This window comes from Ammospiza nelsoni, chromosome 1, assembly GCF_027579445.1.
Source record: "Ammospiza nelsoni isolate bAmmNel1 chromosome 1, bAmmNel1.pri, whole genome shotgun sequence".
In the NCBI taxonomy this organism is placed as follows: Eukaryota; Metazoa; Chordata; class Aves; order Passeriformes; family Passerellidae; genus Ammospiza; species Ammospiza nelsoni.
The window spans coordinates 81,924,638-81,946,371 of record NC_080633.1 but is presented as its reverse complement, the minus strand read 5'-3'; the positions used below and the strand labels follow the sequence as shown (position 1 = coordinate 81,946,371).

The window sequence follows — 21,734 nt, the reverse complement described above, 5'->3', positions numbered from 1 at the left end:
TGTTAAGAGGTGTCCTTTTTCGGGCTCGTGCTGCCCAGAAAAACGTACCTGGACATCCGTAACTCTTTGTCTCTATTGTCTCATATTGTCCTAATTCAAATTGTCCAAATTATTATTACTCTAATTGTATTACTATTTTTATAACCATTTTATTACTATTAAACTTTTAAAATTTTTTTAAAAAACCCACAAGTGATTGTGGTTGTTTTTCACACAACCACATGAAATGAGGTTGTAGCCGTGTCGGAGTCAACATCTTCTTCCCAGACAAGTAGTTATAGAAGAGAGGCCATAGTCGCAAGATGCAGCAGGGAAAGCTCAGATTGGACATAATGAGGAATTTCTCCACAAAAAGAGTGATTGGGCATTGGAATGGGCTGCCCAGGGAGGTGCTGGAGTCACCGTTCCTGGAGGTGTTTCCGGAAAAGCTGTATGTGGCCCTGAGTTGACATGGAGGTGTTGGTTCACAGGTTGGACCCGATGATCTTGGAGGTCTTCTCCAACCCAACTGACTCAGTGTTTCTGTAGACGAGAGCGGGGCAGGCCCGCAGCAGCTCCCGCCCATCCCGGCCCATCCCGGGCCTCCCAGCCGGTGTTCCCGGCAGGCGGCGCTGTGGGCGGGCGGGCGGCGCTCCGTCCCCGCGCCGCCGAGCTCTGTGGCCGCGGGCTCGGCGGCGCGGCCGGTCCGTCCGCTCTGCGCGCGGCCCCGCCCCCCCGGTCACACCACCCGCCCGGCCGGCGCTGCGTCAGCCCGGCAAGATGGAGACCGCTGAGGAAGGTACGGCTCACCCCGCCACCGCCGCCAGTCCCGGCCGGGGGCTCTGCCGGGGCAGCCTCGCAGGGTGGAGGGGCGCGGGGGAGGAGGCGGAGAATGTCACTGGGCCCGCTGTGCGGTCTGGGGGCTGTTCACGCCCAGAGGGGCTTCTCACACCGGGGCTGCAGGTGCCCGGGCCCTGCGCCCCCCCACGCCGTGCCGGGCCCGCCGTGCCGCGGGGGCCGGGCCGGGCCGGAGCGAACCGGGCCGGACCGAGGGGGCAGTGTGTGAGGCGGAGCGCACGGGTGCCCCTTACATAACCGCGGGGAAAGGGGGGCGGTGCTGGCAACACCCGGAGCGGGGCTGGGACGGGCCCTGCCGGGGCACCGGGGCCTGCCGGAACCTCCCGCTGGCTGAGGAAGTGGGGCCCGGGGAGAAATGAGAGCCTGGGGCGGAGAGCAGCGCAGCAGCGGGGTGCGCACGCCGGGGCAGCGGGAGAAGGGCACTGCCCGCGGCTCCCTCCTGGCCAGCGGACCCTGTCGGACCCGGCCCGCCCTGGAGCCCAGGGAGCCTCACAGTTCCGCGTTTGGCTGAGTAGTAATAGCTGCTCCTTTCGCAAAGCTGGCTTTGTTACGTGCGCTGGGCAATCTGCTTGAAAAATTGAAATATGCAGGAGCTGACATGTTTTTCTGTCTAATACGTAGTCACTTATCTAACTTTAAAAAGGCTAATATGTAGTCACTTATCTAACTTTAAAAAAAAAAGAATTGTCAAACATATAGTCATGAGGTGGGTTTTGTGTGTGGTATCCATTTCTAAGGGTATTGCTTTATTTGAGATCAAGCATGGATATGTTTAGTCAGCACTTTCGTTATGCTTAGATAATCACAAAACCACAGCGCTTTTAAGGTTGTAAGGGACCTCTGGAGTTCATGTACTCAAAGCCCCCTGCCAAGGCAGGGTCACCTAGAGCAGGTGACACAGGAATGTGTCCAGGTGGGTTTTGAATGTCTCCAGAGAGGGAGAGGGACTATGTCGTTCAAGCAGATGCTGGGGAACTTCGACAGATCAGCACTTCATATTGTAGGGTAAACCAAACTAAATAAAGCATGTTTGTTGTGCTATGTTTCCTGCAGTATCTGAGCTTTGTTTATCATCTCAACAATGAGTGCAAATACATATTGCAGTACCAAGGCAGTTCCAAGGAAAACATTTTGTGTTTTGGCTTTTGTTACTTTGGCATCATTTTGAATGTAGTTTTTTATCAGGTGCTTGAGAGGATTAAAAAAAAAAAAAAAGGAAAAATATGAACCACTGGATGAAGTAAGACAGCACTTTTGTAGTAGTGTTCTTTGGGTTGTGCTGAAGGCATCCTTAATACCCATGATCACTGATGGTTTATCAAAATATTAGTTGTTTCTTAAATCTAACATTTAAAATTGCTTGCTGCAGCTCTGTAGACCAAGTCACTTACACCAATGAAGTCAACAACAAAGTGAAACTTTGATTGCTTTTCCTCTGGTTGCCCAGAAAAACTGGTTTTTTTGCAAGCTGTGAAGTGGATACTCAGAAATGACCTCCTGATTTTCCACCACTCCAGCAGCTGGTAAATCCATCTCGGTGGATTTAATTCAAACAGCGTAGTTGATAATTTGTTACAGGCTGTTACCAGTGGTAGACTTTGATCATACCTGACTTAAGTAGGTGAACAGACCAGCAAGACAAAGAAGAGGAGGTTTTCAGTTACATCTTAAGGCATTGTCGTCTTTAACTAAACCTTTGTGTTAAATTCCACGCTTGACATTTTGACTTTTCTGGTTTTATATACAAGCACACCCCAAGGCACATGTATATGCAGCCTTAGATATTCTGTTGTGGCCTTATCAGTGTTGACCTCCAAAGCTCCCAGTGGCAGTGTGAAAGTAACCGGTCTGTATCCTCACTTTCCATAAATACCACCAGAATGTTACAACTTCTACAGTTTCAAGCCTCAGATCCTACTATTAGAACTTCACGGGGCTTGCCAGAACGCTGAAGAGACTTCCCAAGGTTAGAACGCTCTGAGCAGCAGCAGCAGCAAACACTGTGTTAGTGCCTTGAGGAAGAGGAAATATGATATTATTGTGTGTGCTTGAGCTTCTGCTGCAGAGTGTCAGGTGGACTTTGTGAGCTGGTGATTGTCTGGTAGCGGTGTTCTGGCCCTTGTGGTTCTGATGCATGACTGAAGTGTATTGAGGAGCTGGGAACTGAGCTGTGTGGTGAGAGCCGAGATAAGAGAGGCACTCTGGGGTCAGCTCAGACCTAGGCGGGAGCTGCTTCCCCTCAGAGCGAATGTGAAAGTTGCCTCTCTGCAGCACCTGAAAGCACCAGATACCAGGTTTTGCTGGAGAGGTAATTCTGGTTCTTTCTAGATAAATCACTTTGTTGCTAAATAACGTAATCTTCACTTTTTGGTATTCCAGTGTTGGATTCGGTTGGAGAGATAATAGGCAGTGAATCAGTCTCGGGGGGAACAGGAAAGAATTTATTATTCAAGGTCATTTTTTCCAAAACATGTGCCTGAAGAACAGGATGCAAAGAGTGGGTGCACATAGAGAAATAGTGACTCTTGCACAGTGCAATTCTCTGACTATGGCTGTAGGTCATAAGGTGCATAGCTTAACACATTGACCCTCAGCAGAGTTTATTGATTTGAAGCTATCAGTTGCTTAACAGTCCAAACAATTACACTCATAATATGTTTATTTGGATTTATAAAACAAGTGGAAATATCTAGAAATTATCATAGCTTTGAAAAAATAAAATTTAGGTTTATTTTAGTAAGCTAACAGGCAGTCTTTTCTCAAGTAAAGAGCTTTTTTGCTCACAGTAATGCAAATTGCTTTTCCCAGAACTTTTGACAATAAGTGAAGAGTTTGCTGTGAGAGTCAACAGGCCATTAAATGGACAGATTCAGAGAGCTGTTCCTTCAGGGAACAGTGTGCTTTTAGCTTGCTTTCATTGGAGCCAGGGTGTCCTTAGAGCAGTGGTTTCATGTGCTGTCTCGTGCTTGTCTGGCCCTTGTGAGGCTGAGCCAGCCTGCAAAGCTGCCCAGTGCTGCAGTGAAACAGCTCCCGTGGAAGGAATGCCGGAGGAGGTGGGCATGCCACAGCCAGGGGGTAGGGCAGGGCCCGCCTGTCAGCTGGAGACGCTGTCCTGTGCAGCCATCTGGAAGTGCTCTCTGGGATAAAAGAATCGTTTGTTGAGAGAAGCAGCAGTTCTGATCATTCTTGTCAGCAGAGGAACCGGGGACTCCTGATGTTGGCAGCAATACTGCCAATCATTGCTGCTACATGTTGCAGTGATGGAAGTGCTCTTTATTCTCTTTGTAGCATCACTGATGTGGTATTGAATACCTGCTTCTGTTAATGCTGGGCTTTCATGCTGCATAATGAATTCACTCAACATTTTCATAGATAGAAAATTGTTTGAATTTAATAATTTGAATTCTTATGCTTTATGTGTAGAAACTGTCCTAAAAGTCTATAAACTGTGGGTATGGTCATAATGTGACTTCTTTATAGAAAAAAAAAATCAGTCTTTGGTGCCTTTTTGAAGTTTTTGTAGAAAAGCATAAACTTTTGAAGATTTTGGCCAAGAACAAAGATAGGTGATTTAGATTTGGAATTGCATATTTGCAGTATTCTCACATCAGCTGGTATTTTTCTGACAAAGATCTCTGATATTCATGTGTTCCATTCTTGCACATTTGCTGGGTAGTGGCTGATAGAGAAATAATGGACAAAAGATAAAATCTCAAACTCACATATTCTATAAAAATGGGTATTTTATGTTCACTTTCTTAATAGAAGTAAAAGGAAGAGTCAAGGAAAGATGTATCTGTCAATAAACAGATAAAACTTGATTTTTATTTCTATTTAATTGTGTGTTTAGAGCTCTGGCTAACTGAATAGTTTAGATGGAAAAGTTTATGCTCGCTTCTTTATCCATAAAACCTCTTGCAACCTTTAATTGCAAGAAAATGTCAAAAGTAGGGAATAAAGAAGGTGTGGGATGTATGGAAATATTACTGAAATTACAAAATAAGAAATAGAAAATGACTTTTCTTACTAGACAGTAGCCTGTCTCCAAGTTGGGTAGCAAATTGTAAAATACCTGTGTCTGTTATATTGGATTTTTTTCCTTTCATCAAGAGCACCAAAGAAATATGTGTGTTAGGTTCAAGCAAAGTATTTAAGTAATTGTTGGACATTTTTAAACATCCAAACTGAGATGGAATTTTTCTGTTTCAAAGTATCCACATTCAGGAAAATTATCCTTAACAGTTTTTATGTTGTTTTAGTGATAACTCTTCAGGTAGAAAACACATCTTCCTGTAGTTTTACTGTGTGTATTTCCTAGAAATCCTAAAATTCTTTAAGACGTGTTTTGAGTTTGTGTAACATGATCAGGCAGATAATGTTCATGTTGCTCTTGCTGGTGATCTCCCAGTCTCTGTCTTGCATCAGATGAAATCTCTTTCATCCTATTTCAATTTATCCTGGCTTCATTTTGCTACATGGTAAAGTTTCTAGCATGTAATTGTGTAATTTGTCTTGAAGATGTAAGTTCTTTAAGCAGAAGTGTAATAAGCTTTTTGTCCTTGTCAGCAGATATATGCAGAGTCTGTCGGTCGGAAGGAACTCCCGAGAAACCCCTCTATCACCCGTGTGTGTGTACTGGCAGTATTAAATTCATTCATCAGGAATGGTGAGTTCTGTGTCTCTGTGTTTCTTAAATTTTTTTTTTCTTCATGAAAACATATTAATATGTTTCTAAAAATACCTCAAGTCTTGAGGTTAACTAGTGAAAAAAAAACAGTTTTCAGTGGAAACATGTTTGGGGTTTTGATGTTGTTTACATGATAATTTGTTACAATTCAGGAAAAATTTAGGAATTATATATGGAAAGAAAGCACTGATAATTATTTGTATGTGGGACTGCAGTTCTGATTGTATGTCAGCTTAATGAACATTAAGCAGAAAATCAGCATGTTGGGGCTTTTTTACCCTCTTATAGTTGTGAACAGAAAAAAATAAAAAGCCCTAATGCTTTTTAGTCATTTTGAGGTGTGTTTGATCAGGAAGTGCTAAAGTAAAAACTGTCTTTCTGGTCTATATGGTCATTTCTGATATTTTAATAGTCCTCCTTTCACAAATACAGCAGTTGTAAATCTTAGCTGTGTGCATCCTTATGTCATGTCTTGAAGGATTTATAAGAGCCATGTCACTGGTGGGTGTCGGTGCCAGGTGTCTGCTTTGATCAAAAACGTACTCAAAGGATGAGTGTTCTTTAGCAACACTGGGACACATTGTCAGTTTACCTTCTTCTACTGTTTGAAACTTACTTCATGGCCTAAATGGACTTCATAAACATGCTAATTTAAGTCCTGCTTCACAGTACAAATATCCTGATTTAAGTGTGAAAGCAGGGAATTGGTGTGTTTTCCTTAATGGAGGGATAGGGCTGAGAGATGTATAGTGTGTGTTAATGTGATCACTTTTTATTGCAGCTTAGTTCAGTGGCTTAAGCACAGCAGAAAAGAATACTGTGAATTATGTAAGCACAGATTTGCTTTCACACCAAGTAAGTATGTTTTACTTGCTCCTATTTTTTCAGAATTTTTCTCATATAATATCTATGAAGTGATTACTTTTTCATTCAGTGTGGTTGATCCAAACTTGCGGCGTAACTTCTGTATTCTTGTTTTAAATGCAATTTCTATGCATGTTATTGCAGACTGTGAATTGCTTAAATGATGGATAATTTGGTTCTTTCATAATCTTAAGTGAGACATAGAAGTATTATTCTGCACCTTTTTCTGCCAGCCTCAGTCCCATTCTTTTGTTGCCAACAGTACAGAGTGTTGCACGTTTTCAGCTTCATTGATAAATTTGAGTTTTTGGAAGTCTGAATGGTAAAGTGAAACAATTCGAATTTGAAAGCTAGTTTTCAGTTACCTTTAAAGGATCTACTGCAGCACTAATACTTGGATTCTGTCAGTTTCAGTTGAAGTGGTCTTGACAGCTAATAGAAATTACGATTATTCCACTTACATTTCAGTCAAGATACGCTAACTACCCAGTGTTAAATTGACTTTTATCTTAGATACAACTAAATAGAATGATGAAGAATATTCATATAGTTCCCAGAGGATTCTTAATTACATTTTGGATGACTGTAGTAGGAATAGGTGAAGTGGCCAGCTAGTGTTGTCAGTTTATTGCCTGTTGAGCAGGTAAAGTGGGTTTTATGCTACATTTTTCCCTTTAAATTTACTGATTTATTCCTGCTCCCCTCTCACCTTTTTTGTGGGTGTTTGGGTTTTTTCCCTCCTAGTTTTGTACTTTGGTAGAGAAAACTCAGGTCAAGGTGGTTTAGTTCATGTATTTTCTGTTCCAAAAATCCCTCAATGGACTTTCTTTCTATATGTTGAGCCTTGGTATAATGTATTCCTGCCAAGAATTAATTAAACACATTAGACTGTCAGAGAAATGTGTGATATTAACTCTGTCTTGGGAGGGCAATATTGTATTTTACATTGAACACAGCAGTGCTTTCCAGTTATTATTCTTAAATACTACAGTGACCTGTATGAGGATTGTTAGAGATCATCTGCTTGCAGGTTTTGTTTGTTACATATTTTTGTAAAGGTATTGTATTACTTCTGTATGGAACTTGCACAAACTAAAAGTGATATGCAGTTCTGAATCTCCCTACAAGCTAATTAGCCACTTCCAAAATTGCATACTGTGACCAGGTCCTCTACGGGATTTAGTGTGCAAGACCAGAAAATGGCATTTCAGTGATATATTAGTTGTTAAGAAAGAAGACTTTCTAGTTTTGTATGAAAAGAAGAAAGCAAATCAAAAAAGTTAATAGTGTTTTCCTTGGGATCTAGAAAAAGAGGATAAGCCATTCCAAACTAAATACATTTTATATGCATTTTATTCTTGATAAGAGGAAGCTTAGTTGCTGCCCTTATCAACAGAGGTGTTCCTGCAGAAGTTAATTCTTTACTGACACTGCTGTTGCCAGCACAGCTTGTAATGAACTTGCAGGTTATGGACAGGGGAGAAAACTTAGTTGAGTTAATGTGGCTCAAAAAAATTACCATTTTTCATAGGACCTTTGAAATTGGTAATAAGCAATCTCATTCTTCCTTATGCAATAGAGTGTGTCCTCCACATTCAGCCTGTAGTAAAGGTCTGCTTATCCTCTGCCACACACTTGTCACTCCCTTGAGTGAGCAGGCTCAGCTGATAAGGTTTCCTTCTCAGCTTTCCACATTGCAGTGTGCTTTTTTCTACCGGGCTTCACACAGTGGTAGCAGGTCAGGTACCCTGCACAGATTCCTCCTGCCCTTCCTACCCATGGGATCTTCTTTCACTGTTTCCCTCACACCCAACACTCATGCAGTTACAGTTTCCTTAATTTCTCATATCCCTCTTTCTTTGGAAGATAACGTGGCTGTCGAGTCTGGAAACTGGATCTGCTTGTGGGAGCAGGGAAGGAGTCACAGGTGCTGGAGAGAGAATGATAAGGCAGAAAAAGAAGGTGACTTAAGTGTGTGCCAGTCATCCCAAGCAAAGCTGGATCTGGTCTGTAACCATGCCCGGTGTAACACATTTTCAGATAAGTCGATTTCACCACAGGATGTGGTCAGATAAACACATGCATGTAACGAGTATCTGTGCTCCAGCAGACAAGCACTAGTGGTGTAATAGAGTATTAGTGCAGTAATACCAGCAGCTCCTCTCTTGTTTAGCTTGGTTTGCTTGCTAAGGCTGTTGCTGTCCTTCTGTCAAAAATGCTCCCTTACTAGTGGAACTTCTCATCCATGGAGTATTCATAAACTATTTCTAGTGCATTATTCTCTAAGTTCTGTATCATTTTGGGATTTTTTTAAGCACCTGAACTACTAGTTTAGTTATTGCTTGGAAAGAAGGAAAAAGGAGAAGATTCAACTTGTATTTTGGCTGGAGTACAAAGGAACAAATTTTTCTTTTGAATGATAGCATCATTCTCTAAATGTGTTTAGTCATGTTGGTAAATTACTTGATTTCAAATGCATTCTTTAAAGCTAAATTTTTATGTTTTAAAATTCATTACTTTTCTGCAGTTCTACAAGTTAAGAACTAATACAACTATGAAAAAAGTAGCTTTTGATATTTTTTGATTATCAAGGTACTTGTTAATTTTTAATTTGTGAGTTTTCTTCCTGAGTTTTTAAAGACACATGCACTTTCTTTTGTCATGTGCAAGGATGTGCTTCTGTTAGTGCTACACTAAACGTAAGCACCGACACATGAAAGATGGTGAGGCCGTATTTCCTAAGAAAATACAGTTGTCAAAACTTCTCCACTCTGTAGGAGGTAATTTTGACATAAATACTGTCAAAACCACAAATGCAGAAGCAGACTAGGCTGATCTTTGTCTGAGGATTCTGCCCTTCCTGTGCAGCTTCATTGCCAGTATGCAGTTCATTCAATGTCTCAAGCTTAGTTAAAACAAAGACTGTAAAACTAAAGGAACCCATATGAGTAGGGTGTTCCTTATCATGTAATTTGGATATTACATTATTGAAGGATATAATAAACTGATATCTCTACCTGTTTTGATAAACTTTTAACACAGTAGTCCATAGCTTCAGCATTTCTAGAAAGGCTAATTTCAAGAAATAAACTTCTGGAACAAACTACTACATGCTGGCACAGAATTCAGTGTGCCTTCTGCCAGTTCCAGTGTGCAGAATATGCACACAGCTGAGAGTTGTATGAATGTTACTTCATATCTTAGAGCTGTGCTTGTCTGAGAAGGAGTGAAGTTTTTCTCCTTTTACCTTAGTGGTCTGAAGCAAAGTCTGCATGTGTTTGAAGGGTGTAAAACACAGAAACATAGAGTGGTTTGCGTTGGAAGGGTCTTATGAAGATCATCTAGTCCAACCTAAAGAATAACTCACAAGCCCTGTTTTACCAAATCAGTGTTTCCACCCAGGAGCTATCAAGTATGTGGTTTTTACTTATGAGTTACACAGTCTTATTTCATGATCAGTGCACGAGCATGACTGAGGTGGCATATAAATGGCTTGCAAATGTAGTAGTAAATAAAGAACCTGTGGGTGAGAGGGTTGCAGGTGTGATGATTCTGTGAAGTAAGCTAAATAGCAGCTTCTAAAGCTAGCCTTGTGGTTTTCCTACCTTATTTATGTCAGTGTAAGAGCATATTTTTTGTCATACCATCTGTTTTGGAGAAGTAAAATTAATAATTGTGTTCCTGGAAAAGTTAGGCTTACAGGAGAGGAGGGTAGAAGAAAACCCCACCTCCTGAAAACAACCAGCCAAACAAAAAAACCCCAGCTAAATTTAGGATTCACAACTAAATTAGCAGTTACACTGCATAGCTGTGACCTAAGTATCCAAAAAGCTTTCTAGTAGTTTCTCTATAACCTGTACAGCTCAAAGAATTTGAGCTAAACCTATGAAAAACTCACCCAAAGTCTGTTTGAATTTCATACTGTAATAGAAAAAGAAGACAAGCTATTGTTTCAATTGGTCTCTAGTAGAAAGATCTTTACTTGGAGGAGCTGTGGTAAATAAAGTAGGAATTTGCTTTCTCAAACTGAGTTAGGAAAGGTTACTGGGGTGGAAAGTAAGGGATGGAGGTGCAGTGAGGAGGATGGATGCTGTGGTGGCAGGGGTCAAGGTCTCAGGCCTCAAAGTGGTGGTGGGGAGGGGGTGCAGGGAGCTGCAGTGTGGACAGAAAATGGCACTGGGTGACAGACACAGGTGGGGAGAGAAGTTATGAAAATCACTGGCAGCAAGCTGCAGTGGTGCAGGATGATTGCACACCAGGGGTTCCTGTCATGCTAGGAATTCCTGCATTTCATGCACCTCAGTGTTGCAGGACAGCAGGATTTTACCTTGTCATCATGATATAAAGCTTCTAGTGGAAAAAGCTGTACATATTTTAAGGTGTGCACAGGACAGTGCACAGAAAAACCAGCTTTCTTCCCACCCTCAGCTTCTCAAATCATCAAAAATCACCAAATGGTTAAAATTTGGGGGATATAGCTTGTGTTCTCTGAGTAGTAGCTACATTGTGCTTTTATTTGAAAAAGCTCTGTTGTAACTCTGAAGCCTTTAGAAAAATGAGCACACAAAAATGCCAACTTCTGTAAGCACTTTCTGCTTTAAGTTAGGATGGACATTCTTTCTTATAGTTCTTTGTGTGTGTTTGGTAATTCCTGGAAGATGCATTTTTAAATTTCATATCTTTCCAACTTAACAACTTGTCCCTAACAAATTAATCATTAATACAAAGTTAATGTTTTCTGTGTAGTCCTTGTTGCAAAGTGTAGATCAAAATACATTTTTTGAAAATGAGAAGGTTCTCAAAGTATCTGCTGAATTGTCTGTGAGTGGTGCCATAAATATTTAACAGATGCACTCTAAATAGGTATTCTTTTGCATCCTTGACAAAGCTTTTTTGTCTCTCCTGTGGCAGAAATTTTCCAGAATGTTTGTTCAGTGTGAGCTGAGATCATTAGTTAGACTTCGGCTGGCATTTTCTATAGTTCCAAATTGTGTACTAAATCTGTTTCTGTAACAAGAAAATTGTAAGACAATGTCAAAATATGTTTGTGTCCTGCTTTCAGTTCACTGCTCTGTGCTCTCACAGCTACAGTTCCCTAGTGTTATACTTTCAGTCCTGTTTCATGAATTCCAGTTCCCTGCCAGATACCTGGCGAATAACAAGCTTTGAAATTTCAAACCAGTCACTACTGGGGTCCTGTGCTGTTGTTACTTTGTGTCAGTTGTAATCCACACATTGCTGAAATGCGCCAGTCTCTCCCCATTCCTTGACTGCTTCTGGATGTTGATACTCTTTGTCTGTGTTCTTGACTTCTCTTTACAATACAGAAACTGAAGGAAATAGCTGTGGAGAGAAAAGAATTTTTCTCCTGTAGAGGCTTCTTCTCTGAGCCTAGTAAAAGGATGATTGGGAATGTAGGTGAAGGAGCTGCATGTAGATAGCATAAAGCAGTATTTATTAGACACTTAAAGGATTGCTCATGAGAGGAATTGAAAACTTCTCTCTATTTATTCTTATAAAAATTGAGTATCCTTGTGCAGTTCGAAGTATGTAAGGTTTTAAAAGATAGTCCATGATGTTAAACTCTTCAAGCACAGATGTTTCCAACATTACAAACATCCAAGCAGAAATGTCTTTGTGCAACTCCCAAATATAGTTTATCTTCTTTATTCAAATCTGTTATTGATGCTGTGCATTACCACTTCTTAGTATCCATGTAAGTGTGTAGAAGCTAAGTACATGTAATGAAATTTTTACATGTTTTCTACTTGTTTGCAAAAGAAAACCTCACCACTGTTTTTCTTGGCTCTTGAGTAGGGATGGACCTATGCAACATATAGGTGTTGAGTTTAAAAAGTCAAGAAAATCTAGTATATGAGAATATCTGTGCAGGATCAGAGATTTGCATTGTGCTCTGTAGTAGAAGCATCCCTAGAAGAAATTCTGCCTGATATGAAGCAGATATTTGTTGAAAGTCAGTCATGGTGTGTAAATTTCAATGTCTGTGAATACTTTATCAGTTCTCTCCAATTTTCCTCCCTGTGTCCTGCTTTTATTTTGCTGGGGTTTTTGTTTTGGTCTGTGCTGTTGGATGGCAAGTAGGATCTAAATTATGTAGCACAAACAAATGGATAGTGTGCAAAATTGCTAATTTGTGTTATTCCTCGTGCCCTGTCCATGAACTAGGTTTATAAATAACAGAGGGAATCTTTGAGGTAGTGTTGAGTGAGAGTTACACTGATTTTAGAATCTGCTTTTTCTTGAGCTTATTTTTAGGTAGTTGGAGTTTACAGTTAACAAATAAAGCTATTAAAAAAAACTTCAGTTAGGTCAAAATTGGCATGGAGCTTATTAATTTTCCCATTCCACTCAGTACACATTGAAACAAATGTGTTATGTGAATTTTCTTGTTGTTTGGAGTCGTCTCCTGAGAATATACAATATGCTTATTCTTCTAGTAAGCTTTTGTGAGATGCAAACAGTTTGTAGTTGGCAGGACTTTACATAAATGCTTCTCTAAAGGGCAAACTGTTTCATAAGTGCCTTTTTCCACACAGTTTATTCCCCAGATATGCCTTCACGGCTTCCAATCCAAGACATCTTTGCTGGACTGGTTACAAGTATTGGCACAGCAATACGATACTGGTTTCATTATACACTTGTGGCCTTTGCATGGTTGGGAGTAGTACCTCTTACTGCATGTAAGTATTCATTTTCTGTACATAATGCTCTTATACACATGGAAATGTGCTGCTTTCTGCAACAAAGTTTTGTGAGACCATTATTGTCTATTAAAAAATAAAAATTCAAGGATGCTATTTCGTTTATTTTCACTCAGAAATTCTACCTGTTTGATTCTTAAGCCAGTAGTGCAATGCAAAAGTGTTAAGACATAGGAGAGAATGCATGAAAGAGCTTTTAAATGTCTTACTCCAATAAAATGCCTCTTCATTATCTTCTTTAAAATCTACATGGAAGGTTTTTATGCCATTTACTAATATTAGGATAGAAGAATTGTCCTATTTTTATTAATCATCTCTAAATAGAGGTGCAGGGGTTATGTGAAAAGTAAAATTCCTTTACAATCATGGACAAATTGATTTGTGAAACTTTTAAATATCAAAGTCATGTAAGTAATAAAGGAATTCAGAAAACAGAGCACACATTTAAATTACTGTAATATACAGTTTGAAATGTACTTTCCAAATAGATATTTGCAGTGATACTTCTTGTGTCTTTAACCTGCTTCCATATTCTTCCTTAGGCATCCATTAGTGTGACCAGTGCTGGACACAGATCTAGATGAATCTTGGCTCTAATCTAGCATGGCAGTTGTTACACTTTGACTGCGTACTTTTTAAAGATGTGCAGCTGAAATGCAGCTTTGTTCCACTTGGCTGTATATGATCTTGAGTTCTGTTCATGCACTGAAAGTTGAGATTTTCTTCCACGTCATAAATTTAGTTGGCCACCAGGTGACAAGAGGGTACCTGGGGGTCCTTTCCAAGTGAAGCTATAGCCAAAATTGAATTTATATCAAGCTTCTGTTTATTCCCGCAGGTCGTATCTACAAGTGCTTGTTTACTGGCTCTGTGAGCTCACTACTGACGCTGCCATTAGATATTCTGTCCACGTAAGTACTTCAGCAGTTTGATACAAAAACCTGTTTTGGTCAGGTTATCTTGAAAACAGGAACTTTGGACCTTAGTTTCCCTTTCATCCAGTTACACTTGCTGTCTTCTACCATCTTAATAAGCAACTGCCCATTACCCTTTGCACAGCCAGATGTATGGACAACACCATTACAATAGAAATCATTTCACTTTGGAGTTCCATTATTCAGGATCTTTGGAGCTGGAAAACAGACTTTGCAAAGCAGGCCCTGGTTAATGAAAATTTGTATTTGATGTCAAGAAAACTTATGCTGCAAAATTACACTTAAAAATTTAAAAAATCAACTTCCTATGGTTTAAATCAGATACATAGTAGAATATTAAGAAATGTGTCACTAATAATGTCACTTGGTTTTCTTTGTTGCATTTTTATATTTTGAATTTAATTTTATCCATTCTGAGTCTCTTACGTGAGAGGGATTTTTTAAAATCAGATTTCCATCTAGCTGATACTTGGATTTTTAATGCTTCAATCACCATTTGCTATTGCACATTGTCTTTTCTTGTCCTTTTTAAATCAGTTTTGCCTGAAGAATAAATAAATACCAAACAACAGAATTCCAAGCTTACTTAAATTCAAGCCTCTTACTTTCTCCTTATCTTGAACATGAGGAACTGAAACTGAGTTTAAGTAGAATCAGCTGCACATCAAGCAAATTTGGAACGAATGTTCTCTGTGGTTCGTCTAAATTATCTCAATTGGGCTATTTGATTTGAGAAATCAGGTCAAGTTGCATTTAACTTATTTTCATTATTGGAGAGACATGCTTGTTTCAGTCTAAAAACAGTATATTTCCTGTTAACTCTGTAGTGTAGATTGTATTTTTATATTTTGGAGAAGAGTCTGTAACTGAAACCTAGAGCACCTCATGTCTATTACAGTCTAGGGAGAAAATAAGAGACTCAAGTGTTTGTCAGATTTTAATGGTGTGTGAAACTGTTTTGACATTTATTTCTTTGGCAGAGTCAATTACAGTAGCTTCTTGTGTCATCTTTTCATTTTGGACTTCATGTCCCCATGGTATTCATTGTGCTCTGCAGGCACAAGTTTGCAGCTTCAAGGGAGACCCGACTGATGCTTCTTTGGGGATGGCAGAGCACTATGATGCCATCTTTCTTACTTATTTTTAAGAACATATTGTCGTTTTCCAAGGAGGAACCTGAAATTAGGGATGAGAACTGCTTAAGATGATTTAAGTACCTCTTGCATTGCATGAAACCCTAGTTTTGGTTGGCTGACTGAACTTTGCTTTACTGCTGCTATACAGTTATGTATGATCTGATTGATTAAGATTTTTAAGGTACAGAGATAATATCTGAGGTAAAATGCTAGCTGAAATGCAGAGCAATTGAAGGGGAAACCCAGCAGTTCCATCCTACTGGTTCAGGTAGCTCAGCAGATAAAATGCTTTATCTGGATGGACTGGTGGACTGGATATTATGCATTTTGCCATTTCAGTGAACCTCTTACTATATCAAACCATTTACTTAGTGACTATTGTATTTCCTTTGCTGTTCTGGAAGATTGTTTTTTCTGAGCTACTCTGTAGTGTTCCCAGCAAAATATTGTTTTCATTAGGTTTTGTGTTTTGGTTTTATTTTTAACAGGGAGAACTTACTGGCTGACTGTTTGCAGGGCTGTTTTGTGGTGACATGCACTCTGTGTGCATTTATCAGCCTTGTTTGGTTACGTGAACAGATCGTCCATGGAGGAGCACCACAGTGGTTGGAACAAAATCAACAGCAGCCACTCAATGGGGTTGGTCAACAAAATGAGGTAAAACTCACTGCTCATTAGTTCACAGTTAATTTAGAAAATGTGGTTCTGGCAGTAAATACTTTATCAGAACACAGCAGTAATGGTATTTTACTTCATGGTATCTTTATTTGTTAGCATAATTTGAGCACTTTTTGCCATATAAACTCGGTGACACCACTGTTATGTTTTTGAAGTTGTTTTATTGTGTAGCATTGCATAGATTTTTAGCTCTGTATTGGCACCATTTTTTAAGATAACTTTATGCACATAAAGCTGAATTCTCAGGCATAGTCAATGAAGATACAGCTTGCTTTTATTTTGTCTTTTTCATAAGTATGCTAGTAGTTCATGAGGTAACAATTCACTGTTCTCAAAGCAATTGGAAGTTTTGTTGACACCACTGAAGTTGGAGCTTCTGTGCCCTCTTCCCACTCCCTGCACACCACATGCACTCCTTCAGTGCTTTCAGGAGTCTCTTGGGTGAAGAAGTGATCATATAAGCAATCCATGCATAGGGAAAAAATAATTCAAAATGTTGTTTTCGTTTTAGTAAATGTCAGTTTTTAAAAGACAGAGATTCTCATCTTGGTGACTGACTTGAGTTGGCCTTGAGCTGTCATCTTCCTCATGTAATGATAGTTTCCATGAGGGAGTTCCCTTCTATTAAGCTCTGGTGAAACCACATCTGGAGTGCTGTATCCAGTTTTAGGGTCCCCCAGTACAAAAGAGGCATGGACAGACTGGGATGAGTGCAGTGAGGAGCCAACAGAAATTATTAAAGGACTGGAATGTCTGACGTTATGAGAGGCTAAGAGAATTGGAATTATTTTGTTTGAAAATGGGAATGCTCAGGGTGGATCTTAACAGTCTGTATGAATGCCTGATGGAGGACTGTGGAGAAGACAGAGCCAGGGCAGTAGGCTTAAATTAAAATGCAGGAAATTTCATTTAGATTAAAAAAAAAGGTGGGCAGTAGGCTTAAATTCAAATGCAGGAAATTTCATTTAGATTAAAAAAAAAGGTGGGTTTTGCCTTTTTTTTTAAATATACTACTACTGTGATCACCTACTGGAAGAGGTTGCTTAGAGAGGTCATAAAGTTTCTGCTTCAGGAAAAGGTGGCTCAAAAGCCAAGTGGAAACAGCACTGACCCTGCCATAGCTGACCCTGCTTTGAGTAGTCAGATTGGCTAGATGATCTCTAGAGGCCCTTTCCTACCTCAGCTACTCTGTGAAGTTATCTGAATGTTTCTTTTCCTGTTTTTAGAGGTTTAGTGGTCCCAAGTGTATTTCTTATCTAGAAAATATATTATTGACTTTTTTTAATACTGTTCAGTTTCATACATATACAGGATAAAAGCATGAAGAGTGCTCTATCAGTTTAACCAAGTACTAAATCCTGTTTCTGCAGGCTCAGGCTGCTGTAAATGGAGGTGTTGATAATGCTGTGCTTGATCAACCTGCTAACCCAGCTGCTGAGAATGTAGTTGTAGGTGAGAACCCTGAAATTCAAGAGGAACAAGTAGATGAAGAGGAGGAAGATAATGAAGATGAAGAGGATGCTGTAGTAGAAGATGCGGCAGATGCAAACAATGGAGCACAAGGTAACAGGTGACTCAAAACATTAATGTTCTAGTTCTTATTAAATATAAATTAATTGAATACCGAGCTGTTGTAATTGAAGGAAGCTGTGTAAGTTCCCACTTTAGCTTATTTATCTTGCCTCTGCAATTTTCATGCATTTTGAGTGCTAAAGCATCTGCTTGCTGAAAAGCTGTCAACAGTTACAAGATGGATATTTTGCACTAAAGTCTTTTTGTTCATTTAGAACATAACATAGAGTGGTTACATCTTGTTTTGAGTGATCTAACAGCTCTAAAAATGGCCATTGTCTCTTCAGATGACATGAACTGGAATGCTTTGGAATGGGATCGAGCAGCAGAAGAACTTACTTGGGAGCGAGTGAGTAAGAATGATTTTCTTGAATTTAATAATTCAGGCTCATACTTGAAATTATTTGTAGTATTGCTGTGTTAAAATGCACCTGGGATAGATTTGGAAATAATTCTTTTGTGAGAGCCTTTAGTGACCTAGAAAAGTTGTTGCATTATAAACAAAATGTTATTATGTTACTTCTTAACCATTATAGAAAGCATTTTTTCAATTTTAAGTATAGGAGCAGCTTATAAGTATATAGTAGCAGCATAAAACATTTTTTAGTAGTCTTTTCTGAAGTCTTCCATAGAACTGACTTGCAGCTTGCTTTGAGGACACTGGGCCAAATTAGGAGTGCAAAGATGTTGCGTTAGATGTAGTTTAATGTTTAATTTTTGTGTTCATGAAAGCATTAGACTAAAGAAAAGAGAAATGGCATGTGTTTCTCCGAAAAATGATGGAGCATTTTAATGTAACATGTTTCTGTATTGTTTATGGATCACAAATTCCATAACTGGAGCATGACATGCATGTACACTGTAATCATGGAGTAGAGTAGAGACTTGAAAATTAAGGTTTTTGTAGCTGGTCTAGAGGTACCTAACATCTTGAGTTCTAAGGTCACCACATGCAAAATCTGCCTGAAGGTCGGTGGAGCAGCTTCATGTGATTTATCAGCATCACTACTAGGCTGTGGTATACTTGTTGTCTTGATTGCAGGGTGGCAGAAATACAGTTTTCATCATGAGTGGCACATCTTGATATTTGTTTTGTATCTATTGAAAGCTTCTTAGTGTGTTTTGAAAGATATTTCATAAAAAAGGATGGATATAAATTCAGGTTCCTGAACCATTCTCTTGTTTATTTCAGGATGGAAGTGCTGCATTTCTGAACCCAATTTATTTGCTAGAAAGTGCTGATATATTCCTAACTGATGATATTTTGTTGCTTTTCCCTGAATAGAGAAGTCAGTTTCAGCATACTCTCATAACCACTTCCAATGTTATGTGCTGACAGGGGCAATAGATGTGTAGTTGACATTTACTATTGAAATGTGGGTAGCCTCTTTTATTATAATATAAAAATACCATGTAAGTTTTCTGAATTTTCAAACATTTTTGCATCTTAGTTTGATTTGTAAAATATGTGCAACTCTTATATCTTGGAACTTAATGCAAAGTCCTCGTACAAAAGAGCCTTGAACATGGAACTTTACAGTGGTAATTGTGGATTAGGAGTGTCTCAGTAGAAATAGTAACGTACACTCAAAGTGGGGGGAAAGGAGAATTTTTTTTTTAATTGTGATGGATGCTTTATTTTTGACTGCTCTGTGGATGCTTCCCATAACAGCTGTGCTGAGTGATGAAGAATTTGTTTCCCATCTTCCCTAGCTGTAAAACAGTTCTGTTCAGAAGTTAATAGCATACAGTGTAGCAAATTACCCTGTTAGGAGTTGCTTACACATCGAGGGTAAAATACTAACTTTTCTCAGTGCAGCATAAACTGATATTTTGCAAGTAGGATGAAACAAAAATTTGCTCTTGTATTTAAATATTGAGTTGATTAAACATGTACTTAAATAGCCATTCAATCACTACAGTATTTTGTAAATGCAATATCTTTGTCAAAGTCTTCAAAGTCATGGAGAGAAACAGCTTATAAATTGATTCTGTGATTGGTTTGACCAAACACATATAGGTACATGTGTATTCAGATATTCCACATGTATATCACTGCCTTTGAGCACCTGAGTTTTCTGTGTTGAATGACAATTTAGTTTCTCTCTTTATTGGTAAGAATTTACATGCCAATACTGTTGGTTGAGCCATTAAAAAACTCTTCGACTGCATTGGACAATAAAGGTCAATGTGAAAGAGGCTTATTTTAGATTCAGGTTAGTTTTTCTGATAAGTAAAAATAATTTTCTTACCTTCACAGATGCTTGGACTTGATGGATCTCTGGTTTTCTTAGTAAGTGCAATCTTGCTTTTCAAGAATTTCTACCGAAGGATTTTTTTTAAGTATCTGTATTTTTTGATATACATAATTGTATTTAAAGTCCTTATTTTCATATTATATATATATTTCTTTAAAGAGACTTACATATGATGTCATGTTCAAGCAAACTGGGATTTTAGGAGTTTCACAAATTAGTGGTGTGTGTGTAGCATAAAAGTGGAATTTCTTAAAAGATATAGATAACTTTGGATCACTTACTCCACTGAAAATAAAAACTAGACCTTTTAAAAAGCACACACTGAAAATACATATGTGTTCTAACCTTATGTTTTGATCTTTGTTATAATTAAAATACAGTTCTCATTCAAATATATTTTTTGTCCTAATACCACCATAACTGCTACCTCTAGTGTAGACTAGGTTTTAATACCTAAGCTCTTCAGTTGACTCTATTTTCAAAATACTCTTAGAATCATTCAGTTTGAAAAATACCTCAAAGGTCATTAATGTCTCTTATTTAAATGTGATGCCTTAGGTTTACAATTATGTTATGAGTCATTTACCTTGAATATTAATATCAAAAGTAGTAAAAATGCAGTGTACTTGTGGCTGAGGTCACATCTTAGCTAAAAGTAATATTAAAAAATGGAGTTGTGCTGTCATTTCTAGAGTCAGAGCTGTCAGTTTTGTTGATGCATTTGTTGTGGCAAAGGCTAATTGTTAAAAGTTCAGATGAACATATCTCATTTATAAAAAAAAGTATCCACACACATTTCATGTAATTCTTTTTAAAGATGGAACTATTTGTATAGACTTTAAAATAAAAGCCTACTTTTACAAAATGTAAGCAAGAGTAAGTGCACTTATCTAGATAAATGTTCATGAATGTGACTGAGCTGTATGTTAGAGCAAACTTCCCGGCTCTGACATGAGATGTGCAAGTTCTGGTGATAATAGACTCTTGAAATAAGAAGTTGAGATACAAAAGTCAAGTCACTTATTTAAAAGCTGACATTTATGTACTGTTTTCTTGTCACTTCCTTGCTCTTTTCCCTGTACTCCTTACAGGAACATGTGTTTTGGGTGGTGTCTTTAAATACCCTGTTCATACTTGTCTTTGGTGAGTATTGCTTGCTCTTAGGTTTTAAAATGATCCTTCTTTGTGAATTGGTAGTGCAGGTCTATTTTAAGGCTGTTCTAGAAAAATGAAGATGTGACCTCTAAAAACAGAACCAAAAATGAACTGGCAATGTGAATAACAAATATTTATTTTTTTCTAGTTTTGTCATTTTAATTTCTTTAAGTGAATAGATTTAAAATAGGAAACCTAGCAGAACCTTAACCATGTCATCTAAAGCACAGAAAATATTTATTTCAAATATTGTTAAATTAAAGGAGGAATCTCAGGGAATTAAATTTGTGAGGAAATGCAGTGCTTTGAGGAATAGCTAAGACTTTTTTTTCTCTTCATAATTCTTACTAGATAGTTATACAAATTTTTCCATTAAGAATCTATTCTTGGAGCTCAGACTGAAAGGGAGGGAGGTATGCAAGAATGTAGCATTTTAGTGGCAAATGAAGCATGTTATACACTTCAAAAAATACCAGACAAAAATACCACGAAGTTTCACTTCCTCTGAATGAGCAGTTTAGAAAACAATTTTGTTATGTTGCTTTGGTGTGTTTTCAGTGGTCTTTCTTGGCAGAAGGGTTTGGGGTTGAAAAGCTGAAGTTGTACTGTAGATAAGTTTTTACTGACAAAGTAAAGCTCATGACACTGAACCAGTAATTTGAGCACCTAGATACTGAAACAGAACAGCAAATCAAAAGCAAATAAACATAAGTACATTGTATGTTTAATTCATGAGAAACTGTAACTGTTCTAAAATAAGAGGTGGAAAATACTTGAATTATTTCTTTCTGATAATTATTCTATTTTAATACGTAGTTATCAGAAGTTAATTGGAATTTTTTAAGCTGCTATAATACATTGGCTTTTTTACTAAGTAGATAATAACCATG

At 38.5% G+C, this 21,734-nt stretch overlaps 1 protein-coding gene across 2 annotated transcripts in view; it reads left to right on the top strand.

Annotated features, from left to right (window-relative positions):
• The first annotated feature begins 744 nt into the window (after nucleotides 1-744).
• MARCHF6 (membrane associated ring-CH-type finger 6) overlaps nucleotides 745-21,734 on the top strand; it is a 44,620-nt gene continuing 23,630 nt past the window's right edge. Inside the window, exons 1-10 of one of the 2 annotated variants that reach the window (XM_059484033.1) lie at nucleotides 745-778; nucleotides 5,407-5,503; nucleotides 6,306-6,379; nucleotides 12,946-13,089; nucleotides 13,949-14,021; nucleotides 15,670-15,838; nucleotides 17,230-17,422; nucleotides 17,719-17,780; nucleotides 19,692-19,724; nucleotides 20,781-20,832. In XM_059484033.1, the coding sequence (XP_059340016.1) occupies nucleotides 760-778; nucleotides 5,407-5,503; nucleotides 6,306-6,379; nucleotides 12,946-13,089; nucleotides 13,949-14,021; nucleotides 15,670-15,838; nucleotides 17,230-17,422; nucleotides 17,719-17,780; nucleotides 19,692-19,724; nucleotides 20,781-20,832 (916 nt within the window). In that variant the 5' untranslated portion in view covers nucleotides 745-759. Of the gene's footprint in view, nucleotides 779-5,403; nucleotides 5,504-6,305; nucleotides 6,380-12,945; nucleotides 13,090-13,948; nucleotides 14,022-15,669; nucleotides 15,839-17,229; nucleotides 17,423-17,718; nucleotides 17,781-19,691; nucleotides 19,725-20,780; nucleotides 20,833-21,734 lie in introns of both variants that reach the window. The other variant, XM_059483955.1, reaches the window with a different exon arrangement.